Source organism: Etheostoma cragini, chromosome 6 (genome assembly GCF_013103735.1).
Source record: "Etheostoma cragini isolate CJK2018 chromosome 6, CSU_Ecrag_1.0, whole genome shotgun sequence".
Classification (NCBI taxonomy): domain Eukaryota; kingdom Metazoa; phylum Chordata; class Actinopteri; order Perciformes; family Percidae; genus Etheostoma; species Etheostoma cragini.
The window spans coordinates 13,112,832-13,127,224 of NC_048412.1; the positions used below are offsets into that span (position 1 = coordinate 13,112,832).

At 40.3% G+C, this 14,393-nt stretch overlaps 3 protein-coding genes and 1 long non-coding RNA gene across 5 annotated transcripts in view; 2 read left to right on the forward strand and 2 right to left on the reverse strand.

The window, feature by feature from the left end:
* Positions 1-95: 95 nt before the first annotated feature.
* On the reverse strand, positions 96-3,752 carry dscc1 (DNA replication and sister chromatid cohesion 1). The gene is made up of 9 exons (XM_034873422.1): positions 3,386-3,752; positions 2,824-2,992; positions 2,530-2,664; positions 2,220-2,310; positions 1,843-1,981; positions 1,616-1,668; positions 1,340-1,494; positions 541-689; positions 96-337 (listed from the first exon to the last, which is right to left on the reverse strand). Exons 1-9 carry the CDS (start codon positions 3,553-3,555, stop codon positions 226-228), a joined length of 1,173 nt encoding a protein of 390 aa, XP_034729313.1. The 5' UTR covers positions 3,556-3,752; the 3' UTR covers positions 96-225.
* LOC117945753 lies at positions 601-2,416 on the forward strand. Of its 2 annotated transcripts, XR_004656884.1 has the most exons (4): positions 601-739; positions 831-903; positions 1,854-2,017; positions 2,234-2,416. It is a non-coding gene; the product is annotated as an uncharacterized LOC117945753 (long non-coding RNA). The 2 variants fall into 2 exon arrangements; XR_004656883.1 differs by lacking the exon at positions 601-739 and having other exon boundaries at positions 757-903.
* Positions 3,753-3,930: 178 nt separating the features above from the next.
* On the forward strand, positions 3,931-12,191 carry mrpl13 (mitochondrial ribosomal protein L13). Its single transcript, XM_034873447.1, has 7 exons — positions 3,931-4,070; positions 4,874-4,997; positions 5,320-5,413; positions 5,606-5,666; positions 7,278-7,364; positions 8,618-8,739; positions 12,088-12,191. Exons 1-7 carry the CDS (start codon positions 4,044-4,046, stop codon positions 12,110-12,112), a joined length of 540 nt encoding a protein of 179 aa, XP_034729338.1. The 5' UTR covers positions 3,931-4,043; the 3' UTR covers positions 12,113-12,191.
* The window catches only part of col14a1a (collagen, type XIV, alpha 1a), a 128,394-nt gene continuing 126,182 nt past the window's right edge, over positions 12,182-14,393 (reverse strand). The window contains exon 48 of the mRNA XM_034873365.1: positions 12,182-14,267. Coding sequence (XP_034729256.1) covers positions 13,927-14,267 — 341 coding nt within the window. The 3' untranslated portion in view covers positions 12,182-13,926. The remainder of the gene's footprint in view (positions 14,268-14,393) is intronic.

Sequence of the window (14,393 nt, forward strand, 5' to 3'; positions counted from 1 at the left end):
TCAGAATCCAGGCTTGTATTAATTAAAAAACAAAAACAAATTTAATTTTAAGTGGTTATTTTTATCATACACTTTACAAGCTAGCTACTTAAACTGTGAGATAGTTGACAATACTAACAAGGATTTTGTAGGGGAAATTATTTGTAAAATTATAGTCACTCTGGGAATTAACATAACGTGACCAAAGTCATTTTCTAATAATTCATAACTGGACAGATCACATGTTCATGTAGCCACCGGCCTTCTGGAGTTGAAGACCTTGATCCCATTTTGCATTGAAGATCGAGCATATTTGGTCAACAGAGCTCCGGTAGTCTGTTTCTCTCCACACAGGTCCCTGAATAAGAGGAGAAGAGGGAGGAAGCATTACACATTACGACCTATCAGATCGCCAAAGGTATAACTTATGCCATTTGTTTTTTCACTAATGTCACCTAGACAAATTCATGTACTTTTATTTCACATAAATGGTAAGGTTCATGTCATTATGGTTATTCTTTTGCTTAAATTGCAATAATGTCCTGAATGGATGACACCTACTGTATGTATGGCGTGATGTCGTCTTCAGTCCATTTCTCTCTGAGTGTGAAGAGGTGGTTGAAGCGCTCCAGCGTGTCTTCTGAGAGATCCTCCACCCGCAGCAGGGAGATGGTCTCTGGTCGGGAGTTGCGGTCCACCAGGGCGACACTCTGGAACATTTACAACACTGTTAGCACTGCAGCCAGTTTCTCAAGAGGAGGTAGTAGGAATGAGCAGAGAGAAACAAGTGCAGCAAGTCACTCTTGTATTACAAGAGCGTGATTTGAGACTGTGGTTCATGTTTTCTTAAGCTAGGTCAGAGGCAGATGGAAACTAAATCCTCACATGCAATGAAATGAGCAGTAAGATAAGAAGAAGAGTCTTGTGATTTATTTGGACTTTTTGACTCCTAGACGCCACAGCGCTCTATGATGTTTCCTATAAACCTACCTGTCAACCTATTGGACTTTTTTAAAGAATAAACCCATGTGGCTATTTTATAACCAGAGACAGTGTAAAGAGATAAAGATGGGTTTCAGGTTGGTAAAATTCTTGTATTTTTCAGTTCTACTTTACCATGTATTTCTTTAAAAAAATAAAAAGGATAAAGAGGGGTGCCTGGATAGCTTAGCTAGTAGAGTGTGTGCCCCATGCACACAGGCTCAGTCCTCGTTGCAGCAAGCAAAGGTCCAACTCTGACCTGCAGCCCTTTGCTAAATGTCATTCCCCCCCTCACTCCCCTTTCACGTTGTCAGCTGTGTTTTAAAATAAAGGCTTAAAATGCCCAAATCATAAGTATATAAGAGAGTTACAGGCTAACCTTTAGTTGGTCCAGTCTTGTGCTCATGCCCTCTGGAACGCTCTGCTGCCAGACCTCCTGAAACTCCTTTAGGTTGAACTTGATGGCGTTTTGCAGCAGCAGTAGCGCTGTGCCCCGACATACTTTATCCTCATTCAGTGCATAAAAAATGTTGTCTATATAGAGGAAGAATGATACAGAGATGTCAGTACTGTGAAATTTCAAAGTGCCATTATTATGTAGGGTTCTACTTTCAATTTACTTCTAAAAACTTCAGTTTGGTCTGTTTTTCTTTACCGTTGTCAGTATAGCGTTTCCCATAGCAGTTCAAGCAGTGCTCGATCATCTCTCTGTAAAGAAGGGATTCATTATTAGAACCTGGCTAAGACTTATCTAGATTCATAATAGATCACCAGAAAGTTGGCGTAGCCTCAACACCACTGAAAGTCAACTCTTTTTGTTTAAACTGTTAATATTTTGCTTTTCCTGTTGCATGAGCATGAGGATCACATATGTTAACTTACTTGGGTTCCAGTGGAGCTAACTCTTCCAGACTGGTTTGAAGGGGAACCTTGTTGAAGGACCAGGACTCAGAATCTACCAGCTGAGTCACATGACCGAGCAGCTTCATCTCGTAGTCAAAGTCCAACATGCGCCAGAAGCCTAGAAGACAGGAACAATGCTCTCTCTAAACACCCGGTAAGTATACGTTTTGTTATTTATATTACTAAGTATAGCTAAGAATAGAGACACTGTATTTATAAAAGCATCTTCACTCGACACTGTACGTCCCAGGAGCGACACCTTGGCAATGATTTCCTACCTATTTGTTACTTTTCAGCAAAAGCAACTTTATCAATTAATATAGTACGTGTAGTTATTAGAAAATGTCACTGTTTACCATCTATCTGACAGGCATGGATGGTCTCTAAGTGGGTCTTTAGCTCCTCTTCACTGGCCTGGATCCTCTCCAACAGATCTTGCATTGTGTACTGGTAACAGAGGAACACATACTCACTAACAACTACAATGAAATTTAAAAGAAGTGGGACACTTACCATTAAAACACTCAAAATGTAACAGTCAACTCTGTCAGCTCTACTAACAGTTATGGTTTGAAAGCCATAAACTTTTAATAAGCACTTTCCCTGTATCTACTCGGTCCTACAGGTTATGATGATTAATTACTTCACAGTATAATATGTATTTACCCTGTTATCTGTATTCTCCTCTTGCCCCACTAAAGCAGGTCCTTCATAAGGATTCTCCATCAAAAGCTTTTTCAGTTTCTTCAGTTTAGGACGGTGTTTCCGGAGTTCCCAGTAGCTGTTACAAAATCCCCAGATCTACAACAGAATTAGCCGTACCGTTAGTGTATGGAGATCATACATGCAATTAACCATTTTGTGCATATAGTACCCAGTAGGTTGGGTCTGTTTGTTTGTGTGTGTGTGTGTGTGTTACAGTTTACCAGGCAGGTACCTGTGAGTGTATCATTTCCATACCTGAGTGTGCACCACATGAGAGCTTTCCTGGCTGTTGGTTAGTTGGTCTGGTGTTCTGCATCCTGGTACAAGCAGCAGCATGTTGGATGTATCGGCTATTTTTAAATCATAAGTCTTGTCACCACTACAGAGCACTGCACGCTCATCCGTATCCCCTCGAATCACTAGACTGGAAAAAGGGAAAATTATGGTTAGTTCAACTTCATTAATTTAATTTACATATTTTTACATTTATCCTGATTATGCATCTTGGGCTACTACACTGCATCAGTTTAAATTAGAATATGCTCAATTACATTAATAATCTGAGTTACACAAGTAAAAAGAAGAAAGGAAACAGTGTGCTCCTGCCAGGATTAAATTAATAGTAGGCCTACTGCGGAAAATGTTAATTTATTAGTCAATCTACACAAAAAAGCTGACTACATTATGCTTTTAGATATTAATGAAATGACCAGACAGAGAAGAATAACTGAGAACACAAATAGTTACATCAAACATGACGTTACCTTATTAAGTGTTACACATACTATGTAGGCACGCTAATACACATTATTAATACCTTTCCCCAGATTCTATGTGTTTGCACAGCGTGTCGTCCAGCTCCATCAAGCAGTAGTCAGCAGATGAAACGTTTTCCCCAAAAGACAGGCAGTGGATTGTGTTCTGTAGATCTTCCTCCTTCAGTTTGGCGATCTGCAGAGTGGCCTGAACCTCCTCTAAAGTCCTCATTTTGGCTCAGATCGATATCGTTTCGATAAATAAGCCGCTTTTTGACTCGCGAAACCAACTGTCCCAAACTACCACTTTTCGAATGTACAATAAATAGTCAAAACTAATGTTGCTTTGTAGAAAATAACCAGAGGCTGTCAAATTTCCCCGCTCTCTTTCTGACGTGGGAAGGAAGTGTGGTAAGTAACTACGTTGAGGTGCGACGTCAAAATAGGACCGGATAGAAACTCGAGAGAAGCATAAATGAATGCTTAAATTATTATCATTGAGCATTTATTTAAAGTGTGTGGTGTTACTTACATCTAATTAGAGCGTATCCATAAAATTGCGGTATATATTGCTGCAGTAGCTAAAAATGCATGCACCCCATGATATAGGAACAGTGAAGTCGCATATCGTGTTTCAACCGAGAGAAATTACCAAACGGAAAGTGACTCACGTTGGATAAGGGTCAAATGTTTTGAGGATGTTCTGGTAATTTCGTCGAAATGTCAAGTTTCTCTAGATCTGCCCAGGTAACGTTAACCGTACAAAGTTTTTTTTTTATCTCCCAATATTAACGTTATGTGCGATAGATTAATGTAACGCTAAAGCAGTAACAGGCCGTTAGCTAACGTGCGTTGCTAACGAGCAGACCCGATGTGAGTGTTAATGTTACGGCTTACATTTTATTGTAACGGTTATGTAACGTTAACAAGGGAACTGGCACCAGCAGCTAGAGAAATACACAGGTGTCAAGCAGCGTTGTAAACCTTCACATAAATGTTAACATCGCCCGTCAAATTATGCTAGCTTGACGCTTTGTTTTTGTTTTCATGTTAACTTTTGGTAAGAAAAATATCAGTTTAGTGTCATGGCTTTTTGACAGGATTGACATAATGCTTAGTTAAAAATAATCGATACAAAGTGGCTTTTTAGCATCTTAAAACCACCACCGATTCTGAATCTGATCTGTTATCACACACACCATCACCATCATCATCATCATCCTCATCAGTATCATCGAGTATAATTTTTATGTCTGCCACATATCTTTGAGGAGTTTTTTTGCAGACACTTATCCCTTCTTTTATGTGTGGTTAATGCCACGGACAAAGAAAGAAGTACTTAGATTGACCAGAAGTGTATTTGTTTGTTTGGTGCGATCTGTAAATTATTGCACTGTTGGTTCAAGGATAACCTTAACAGGTTTATTTGGTTTAGGTTCAAGTTGTCACTTCATAGTAGTAAAAACACAGGTGTTATTAATGATGACTCCTTTCAATTAAAGAGTAAGTCGTGACAATGCAGCCTCATTTTTCTCTCTTTCTTCTTTCAGCAATGGGCAACCTTTGCTCGTTCCTGGTTCCTGATCGATGCTAGAGTGCAGCCTCCTGGAAAGATCGCGACCATGTGTGCTGTTAGATTACAGGGCAAACACAAGCCTATCTACCATGCACTGAGTGAGTACGAGTCCAATCTGTCACAGGACGCACACATGAATTCATGAGAAACTGTGAAATATAACCCTTACGCTATGTATAAATCTCATATTCCTTTTAAATCCCAACCCACTCTTTAAGGTTGTTGCAACATGGAACAGCCATATGATGGCAGTAGAGGATAAACAATAGAACACAGCTACTTAATACAGTGACATTGTTGGAATTGGCATACCAGCCGTGTCTGACTCTCTCTTTGTTGAAATAGTCAACTATTTCTTTTCATAATTTTTACCATAAGATACGCCAAACAATAAATATCTTGTTCTGAACATCTGTGCAGGTGACTGTGGGGACCATGTAGTAGTAATAAACACCAAACACATAGCTTTCTCTGGAAACAAATGGGAGCAGAAAGTCTACTCATCACACACGGGGTAAGTGCATACTACTTCACATGATCATTTTCCTTTATGTGTATCCTCTGTTTCCAATTTGTCTTTGTTCTTCAATGCCTATGAACCACTCAGAACATGTTTCAAGAAAAGCATGTCTCAGTAGCCACATTCATAGTCTATACAAAAATAATTGCATAATCATTTTTATCTGCGCTTGTCTTTTCTTTAAAGGTATCCAGGTGGATTTAAACAGGTCACAGCTACCCAGCTGCACCAAAAAGACCCAAAAGCTGTAAGTGTCATCAGCCTTCTCAATTTTTTTATTATTATTTGATACGAATTCTAAAACCTCAGATGTTCCACGGTCACATCGCCTACACCATGATTTTTTTATTATATTAAATGTATGATTTAACCTACACTCTTGGAGAGTAAGACAAGATTGCTTTGTGATTTGACATTTATCCCTTCCTTCATATGTGCTGCTCATGCATATTAATATGAAGTCGCACTTGACGTCTCTGCTGCAAAACATGGAGGCTTTGTCACAAGAGAGGAACAGCCCACGCATGAACCTTAAGAGGATAAGTCTGGCAACAGAGGATTTTTATTATTGCCAACAAGTCCCATGTAAAGACCACAACCAACAACGAATAGATCCACTAAGGAGTATTTTATGTGTGTAGCCAAAGCCTGATATAAGCCCAAGTCCTCTGTGCCAACAGAAAACTATTAATTGGTTGGTTGACCTGTTCCTTTATCATGATGAACCTGGACACTTTAGTTTATTTTTAAGTTGATGTTGCTGTCAATGTATAATCACCCACACTTGAAAATATTCCCTAAGAAATGCCCTACTCCGGTTGGATTTACAGTATAGAGAGTTAAACGATAAAACTATATATTCGAAACCTTTTAAAAAAAAAACGTACACCCCCGGTAATAAGTAATAAGCTTGGGGGTTTTGTGCCGTAGACAGGGTCGGGAGCTATTCCATTTTTTATATCTTTTAATATGTTGATTGACATCTCACAGTGGGCGCAGGGGGCTGCTCCTGTGGCTCGCATCCACTATCACTAATATTGTGTTGGGTTTGTTTTTTACCACTTGCAAGTCTTGACATGCATTGTGCTGAGATCTATTTGTTTATTGTTACATTATATTATTATCAATGGCCTCATTTTAGCGTTTGAGTGACCTTTTCACGCTCTTTCTGTATTGTACAACAGCAGACATCAGACTAATCAAAGGAAAACAAGGGGTGTTAAACCTAAATACTGAGCTTCCCGGGTCAGAAGTAATTGGATGTTGCACAGCAACAGGGGTGTTCAGAATTGTTTAACATGTCAACTGCAAAAGCAGAATGAGAGCCATACACAAGGTGTTTGTAGACTTCTTCCAAGTTCGGCTTGCGTAGGCTATAAAAATACTGTGAAATTGCTCTTGCTTTTATGTGGGAAACACTAATTGTAGGTGAATGGCCTGTAGTGGTTTCCATTCTGTAGTTTAAAACCAGAAGAGACATTTTTTCTGCTGTTAGCTCTTTGCTGATGCAGGTTTTAGTTCAGACGGTGGCCGCATACGTGTGTCCTGTCGGGGGGTTTAGTTATAATAAGGTTTGGAGTTTGGTGAGCGGAGAGTGAGAAACCGAGTTGGACAGATGAATGATTTGTCAGCGCAGCCTCTGCCCAACATCTCCCTCCAATATTTCTGTCCAATGTCTCAGTCCAGTTACACTCTCAAAGTCGAGTTCACATTTGTGCAACCAGCCTCATATTGAGGAACAGTTTTGGATGCATATGTGAAAAAAAGTATGCAAGGCTGCTATAGACACTGGCTTAAAAAATACAAAATAAGTGAGTTGATTGAATGTCAACCTTTTCCATGTGCTTCTTGTCACCAGATTGTGAAGTTAGCGGTTTACGGTATGCTGCCAAGGAATCTGCACCGCCGCACCATGATGCAACGATTACACATCTTTCCTGATGACGTAAGTCCAGTTTCTCTGTATCTCACCAAGCTGATGGCTTCAGACTGCCACACTTACACCTTAATTAACCAGGCCTATTAAGGACAATCAGAAAGAGGGCACATTATGAGGAGCACTGATATCATTTTGCAGACACTGACACAAAAGAATAAACCAGTTTTATTCATCCAGGTCACCTTTACAATTAATATCAATTAATTACTATAAAATTAATATATCTAGTGTACCATGATTGTTGCCATTGACGGAGGAGAGTATTAGTTCTCTTAGTTCTACATTTTGTGTGTGCGTGTGTGTGTGCGCCCGCTTCCCACTGGTTGTGCGGTTGTTTCAGAAGCACTCGTTCCAACTCTTTTATCAGTCAATATTTTTATTTTAACAACAGGTCAAATACATGTGTTTATGCGAAAGTGTCACAGTGACAAACCCACCGAGCATGATCATCTGCCTCAGTTGTGGGTGCTCCTTCAGCTTTTTGTTTTAGTTTTACATCACTGTTTTGGTTTATTCTCACCGCTCTCATCAGTGTCTTTTTGAGTTGCACCAGATAGATGTTTTCAGCAACAAAACTTGAGAAACCCACTGTACACTACCTGCTCAGGACCAAACAGCAGACAGTCTTAGTTTGCAACCAGCATGGGAACATAGTGAAGCATTTAGCAGCTTAGGTGGTGCAGTGATCTAGTAATCTTGGTAACATTCAATCATGATCGTTTTAAAATGATGATGGCGAGAACCACCGGCGTCACACATCACAGCTTTTTTAATAAACTGAAATAAATAAAGGACTTGACAGATTGTTAATTGACCTTGGCGGCCTGCCCAAATATTCACTGGATGCCATTTTTATCCATGTGAGAGAACATCATTAATTCCAGGCATTGGAAGAAAATCAGATGTTTAAGTTTTCACTTGGAATGTAATACATGAGGGAAGTCAGATACCTGTCGTTCTATTTTGGTCCTGACTAGATATACACCATCAGGATTGATGTTGTGCAGTGTGCATTCCTAATTACAAGCAGATGGGCTTCCTGAGCCTTTTGAATGTCTGCAGTCTCATCTACAATTCAGAGCAGTTCAGGCACCGTAAAGTTGCCTGAGTATTTTGGAAAGTGGAAATGGTACACTCTTCTTTATTCTCAGCTTCTTTTTGTTTTATCTGTCTCATTTCCTTTCTTTCTCCTTGAATTTCTTATGCTGCCCACATTTTACAGTTTAATTTCAACGTCTCCTCTGTCCGCCCCTCACTAGGAGCTGCCAGACGACATCCGAGCCAACCTGACGGAGGAGCTGCCACAGCCCAGAGAAATCCCCAGGAAACTCAGCGAGTACAGTCAGGAGGAGATAGACGCCTTCCCCAGGCTGTGGACACCGTATGTAGAAACACAAACACTCAAACAGTCTCTTCTCAAACACACTAATAACACTGTCTATGTAGGTGTCACTGTGCATAAATGCTAGTACAGATCAAATATAGCCATATAATATTTACTATTGCTTACTTATTATTTGGTGCTATTTATATTCAGTTGACCAAAGTAAACACAAAATTCGAAATGTAAACATCATCTAACCCTTAACTTTTACCTCCTAGTGACTTTTTTTAATTGAATACTTTTAAAAATTCCTCACTTAGAATCCTTTCTTCATCTTCTTCATCCTTTGCACCATAATGAGCAATCCACACTCATATTTCTGTGTTATGTTGATGAGGAACAGGCAGAAGGGGGCGATCTTGATCCGAGTTCCATGTCACATTTCTACTTTTCACACCCTCTTTGTGTATACCAAACACCCTGCTTTTGGGATACTGTAGTAAATACAGTCATAAAGTAGCATTAGGTGACACATATAGATTATTTGGAATATTTTATAGTGTTATATCTTTAAAAATAAATCGTTATATCCAATACTCTAAAACGGCATTTTTTTGCATTCAAAAGAAATATAGCTTTAAAAATCTGATGGCAGATGGCAAAGGTACCAACGATACGGTGCACTTGACTTTAGAGGAGAGCCACAGTAGGTGGCCGGTCACCGGCCGCGCAGCACAGTCTGTTATATTAATGAGTAAGCAGGGACTCACGTATTGCCCTGGCCCGACCTTCAGCAGTGAACAGTGCAGGCGCTCTTACACAGTTGTGTATTATTTCAATGACCTTATTACACAACATATGTATTAATAGATCCCATTCTAAAGCGTGCAGACCCCCTTTTTGTGGCCAGTTTCACTCTGGAACTTCAATCATGCATGAAAAGAATAAGATGCAACATTTTTCATTGTAACTACAAACACATGTGGCTGTGGTGTAAATGCTTGTCAGCCAACAGAGAGCTGTCAGTATGTGACATGAGGCACAAAGAGAACAAAGAGTGGCTGTTGGACGAGTAGCCACCTGATCCCTTGGAATAAAATCCAAAGTCCAAGGTCAAAAACTCACATGATGCTGCTCCTGTGGGAATCGAGTCATAGAAACTTACATATAGATGTAGTACTTAAATATATGACCCTTTTTTTCCTCGTGTTGACATTTTTATTCAGTGTATATAAAAGTCTTTGTTGTGTTTCCTGTGTTGTACTCTGATGGCTGCATACTGTAGTGCTCAGTGAGCTTTTATAAATTAAGGCCATAGTACTTTATGCTGTTATCAAACATATAACTGAAGGGCAATGCAATATAACAGGCCTCTAAGCTTGGGCTCTGTAGATGTGTGTCAACAGTTCAGTTGTATTGTTTAACAGAAACTTTGTATCGCAAAGATAAAAAGTTACAAAGAAATAGGCCTAGTTGTTGTGCATTTGAATATAAATGGTAAAATAACACAAACGTGTGGGGAAAGTCAGTTGTTTTCCCACCACTTCCTGTTTGGACATATGTGGAGTGTGAGAGAGCATCTGCTTTTTGACATAATCCTATTCATGGCTTTTTGAGTCGGGTATTGTCTGGCCTGAGATTAGACTGACATTGTGACCCGTGGCTTGCTGATCATGAGAATGTCGTCCTCTTGCGTTTCTCTGGCTTCACCTTTAGTAAACGTCACTCTGACAGGTTGATTGAAAGCTTTCTATCTTCCACCTGCTCATCACCATTCATCCCTCCTTCTATCCACCCGTCTCCTAGCTCTTCATTCAGGTTGATCTTTAACCAGTTGGTCCTTGTCATCCACATCTCATTATAACACCCAAGTCCACTGGTTATCTTCATTTTAACTGCTCATAGGTTGTGACTGCTGGTCAGCTCGTAAAAAGAGAAACAAATGGTAAATATGAAAAGCTTTACACATTGTGGCTCAACTTTTAGCTGCATCACAGTGTAATATACAGTAACACTGCTTTCAATACACCTTGACTGTCCAGGATGTGAGTACTGTGGAACTCGGTCATGCAACTTCAATGTGTTTCTCTACGTTGTCCATCATGGGTTGTACATACAATTTTGTGGAGTTGCTTTTGAATTGTGTTTACTACATTATTGATTTGGCGAACTTGACTTGACTTTTGGCTTAAAATGATAAGTGGAAGAATAGAACCATTTCTCATGATATTAGAGTCAGATGAGCCAAATAATAGAATTGTCATACATCTAGAATTAACCAGCCATGTAGATAGTTTTGGTTTCATTTGTCCATGTTTTGAGATACCAACCTCCAACATATCTGCCCCCAGCCAAGTCTATATGTCCCATTCCTGGCCAATCCAGACAGGACTGGACAGCATGTTCTGTAGATTATCCAAAGCAGTAGGGGCGTTGCCATTATTTCTTGAAACAAAGCTGCTTTTGAATTTTGTTGTTGTGTGAATTTCAATGCTGTAAAGCACTAAATTTCTTTCACCTCCATTGGTGGCAGCAGAAATCCCACACTCTCAAAACCTGTGCATTTACAACAATGCTGACAGCATATCAGTTATTCTGATGGGTAAGCCCTCCATTGAACCAAACATAATCCACATTTGGTTCTAATTTATTAAGTGACACCACTCAGAGGGCTCTGATCCCAAAACAGATTTCATTCAGTTACTGTCCTCTTAGTGTTTGTGCCTTGTGCAGACACGTACAGCATGTCAGCTTTACGTTCAGCATCACTGTCAGTGTGTGTGTGCGGTGATAAATGAGCCACTTCTTATTGTTTACTGTCCCAATCTTCTCAGCCAATCAGTGTGTGCGCTCAGGCCGGTAGATGTGTGGTTACCAAGGTCAAGCTAATCCTGGTTTATTTAAAGGATGGGCCTTAGCCTAGTTAATATTCACTCACACTCTGGCATATTCATTTGTGTGTGTGGGTGTGAGTGTGAGTGAGTCAGAGGAGATGGGGTTGAGGTCATTGAGGGCGATTCAATTGTTACCCTTTATTAAACACAGTTAATATTCTCTCAGAAAACGGAGCAGAGGAGAAAGATTATTATTGGATATGTGCCCCACACACAGAACCTCGACATCTTGGTAGCAGAGCTATTACAATTGCTAACGTTTTTCTACTTTGTATCAAACCCAATACAGCATGCCCTGATAATATCTGTCTGCTGCAATCTCTGCTCAAAATTAAAGGGGAAAAAACACAAAAAGAGGATGTTGTGTCTGGTCTCATTTTGCAAAGAAAAGATATGATCTGCGTGGTTTGTCATCTGTCACTTTCTCTCCATGTTTTTCCTTGTAATCGGTTCTTTTCCCAGACTCTTATGCCTCCCCATACTAATGCGTTGTCTTGTGTTTTCTACACAGACCTGAAGACTACAAGATGAAATGAAATCAAGGCTGCACGACGTGACCAAAGCACGCAACTCTGAAAGCAACAGCACACTCGATTATATTTCTTGTTATGATGCAAAAAAATCAGAGCCCTTTTTGTAGGATTTGCAATGAGATGTTATCTGTTTGAAGACACAAGTCATAACCGGGAAGCGAATATTGTGCCATCATCAACTCAAACTCTGTGCTCCTCTACACACAATATACCTCGCTGTTAGCCGTATTACCCTTGAAAGCAGACCTGAATTATCCAGAAACAGCCTGAGATTGCACCCTGTGGCTCATCTCTGATCAAAGAAAATCAGATTCTGTGAGTTTCCCTCTCATACAACCATGAAATGATCCAATCTGGCCAATAAAAATTACATCTGTTACCTAGTCCTGCCTTTGAAGGTTTCTGGGTTCACAGTAAAACCCCAATGGGGTAACTATGATGACATTCAGGCCATCAGTGTGGTTTGTCTTGTCTCAGTGTGTAAGAAATGTCAAAAGTTTTGTTAAAGAATAAATCAATTGTGTGTATGTGAGTTGTACAATAGGCTAATAAACTATTTAATAAACCTGTTCTTGTCAAGTAGTCTTTTTACATTAATGTAACCGTTAATTTAAGGTTGACCTTTTCATGTCATTAAAGTTGAAAAAATGAACTAAAACACATTTAATAGTCTCATTACAGATTTATTGGTTATAAAATCAAAAATACAAAATAAATAAATTCATATTGTACTAAGGGGCTTGCTGGCGAGACACATACCTTATTAAATCTGTTTAATTTGGACAGCTTCTCAACTAGACCTGGGCCAGCTCACAGCTCAACTTTTAGTTACTTTAGTGCTTCTTTTTTCAGACTCCAGTGCAGGACGGATAAAGTTTACACTTGTGTGTCCTTATTGGTTTAACTGACTGCTTTTAATAATAACTGGAGGTCTCATTCAGAGGGGGGGTGGGGTCAGAGGTCAACCTGTGAGCAAGCGGCTTCCATAGTAATCAGGCCCGACCGCATAAGAACAATAAACTAAACAAACTGGGGCAACAACACGAGGCAAACGACACAGAATCTGAGTATTAAAACCCAGAATAGACCTTGTTCGTTATGTAGCAACAGAAGGAAATATTGCAGGACAAAATGTGTTGGAGGTCAGATCTTTGTGAATAAAAAAGCAACACATTTGATTGTGTTCCACAGTGTTAAGGTAATACTAAATTTAACAGAAATAGTATGCTTCTACAGTTCATTTTGGGACATCAACTCCAATAATATTTGGTAAAAAGAAGCAAACTTACTGGGGTACTGTACGGAGAAAATCACTTCAAGAACAAGAAGACAAGAAGGACATAAAGACAGCATGGAAGGTGGGGAATCGTGATTCATCGTTATAAAAAGCAGCCTGTAACAATGCAAATGTTGCCAGCTCAATGTTCTCCATTTGAATTGTAAAATAATATAGCTAGTTACATACAACCAAAACAAGATGCACATGTCCAGTTACGCACTCAATGTTTGGCTCAAAGGAGACATGCAGCTTTACACAAAAAGAAGGGTTTAGTCCTGAATTCAGCTGTGAGATGGGAAGAAACAGGTCTTATCTTTACATTACCACTGGACGATGCTAACATAGATCAGGCACTTTTCGGACCCCCCTTTTTACAGAGATATCATACAAGAGTCCACAGAGCTATTTACAGTGTTTCACCAGATGGAGCAAACCACTGGATACACGGGGGGCTCTCACCACAGTTTCCATGTGTGAATAGTGTGTGTGTGTGTTGTGGCGTGCGGGGCTCAAGCACTTTGGTGAGTCCATCCTTCCTCTAAAGTCCTCCCTCTTTACTCTCCTCCATGACGACGACGTCACGTGAAAACCTTCTGGCCACGCCCGGTGACCTCACCTCCGTGTCCTCAGAGTGGATGGGGCTCGAGCGGTAACCATGGTGGCCATGAGCCAGATGTGAGGGCTGTTGGGGGTAGTACTGAGGGGGGTACCCACGGTAATATGGGTCCTGCCCTTCCTGTCCACCCTCCTCCTCCTCCTCCTCCTCCTCCTCTTCCTCCACCTCCTCATCTTCGCCTCCCTGGTTGTTGTTGTAAGCCACTGCAGCAGGGTTGTACGGCTGGTTGTAGGGTTGGTAGCCGCCGTGAGGCAGGGGTTGGACTGGGTTGGTGGGAATATTTAGGGTGAGTTTGAGTAAATGTTTCTGGATCAGCGAAGCTAACATAAAGCCACCACCTCGGGGAACATGGAGCGAAGTTAGGGCTGACGTTGGGCTAAACCACCTTA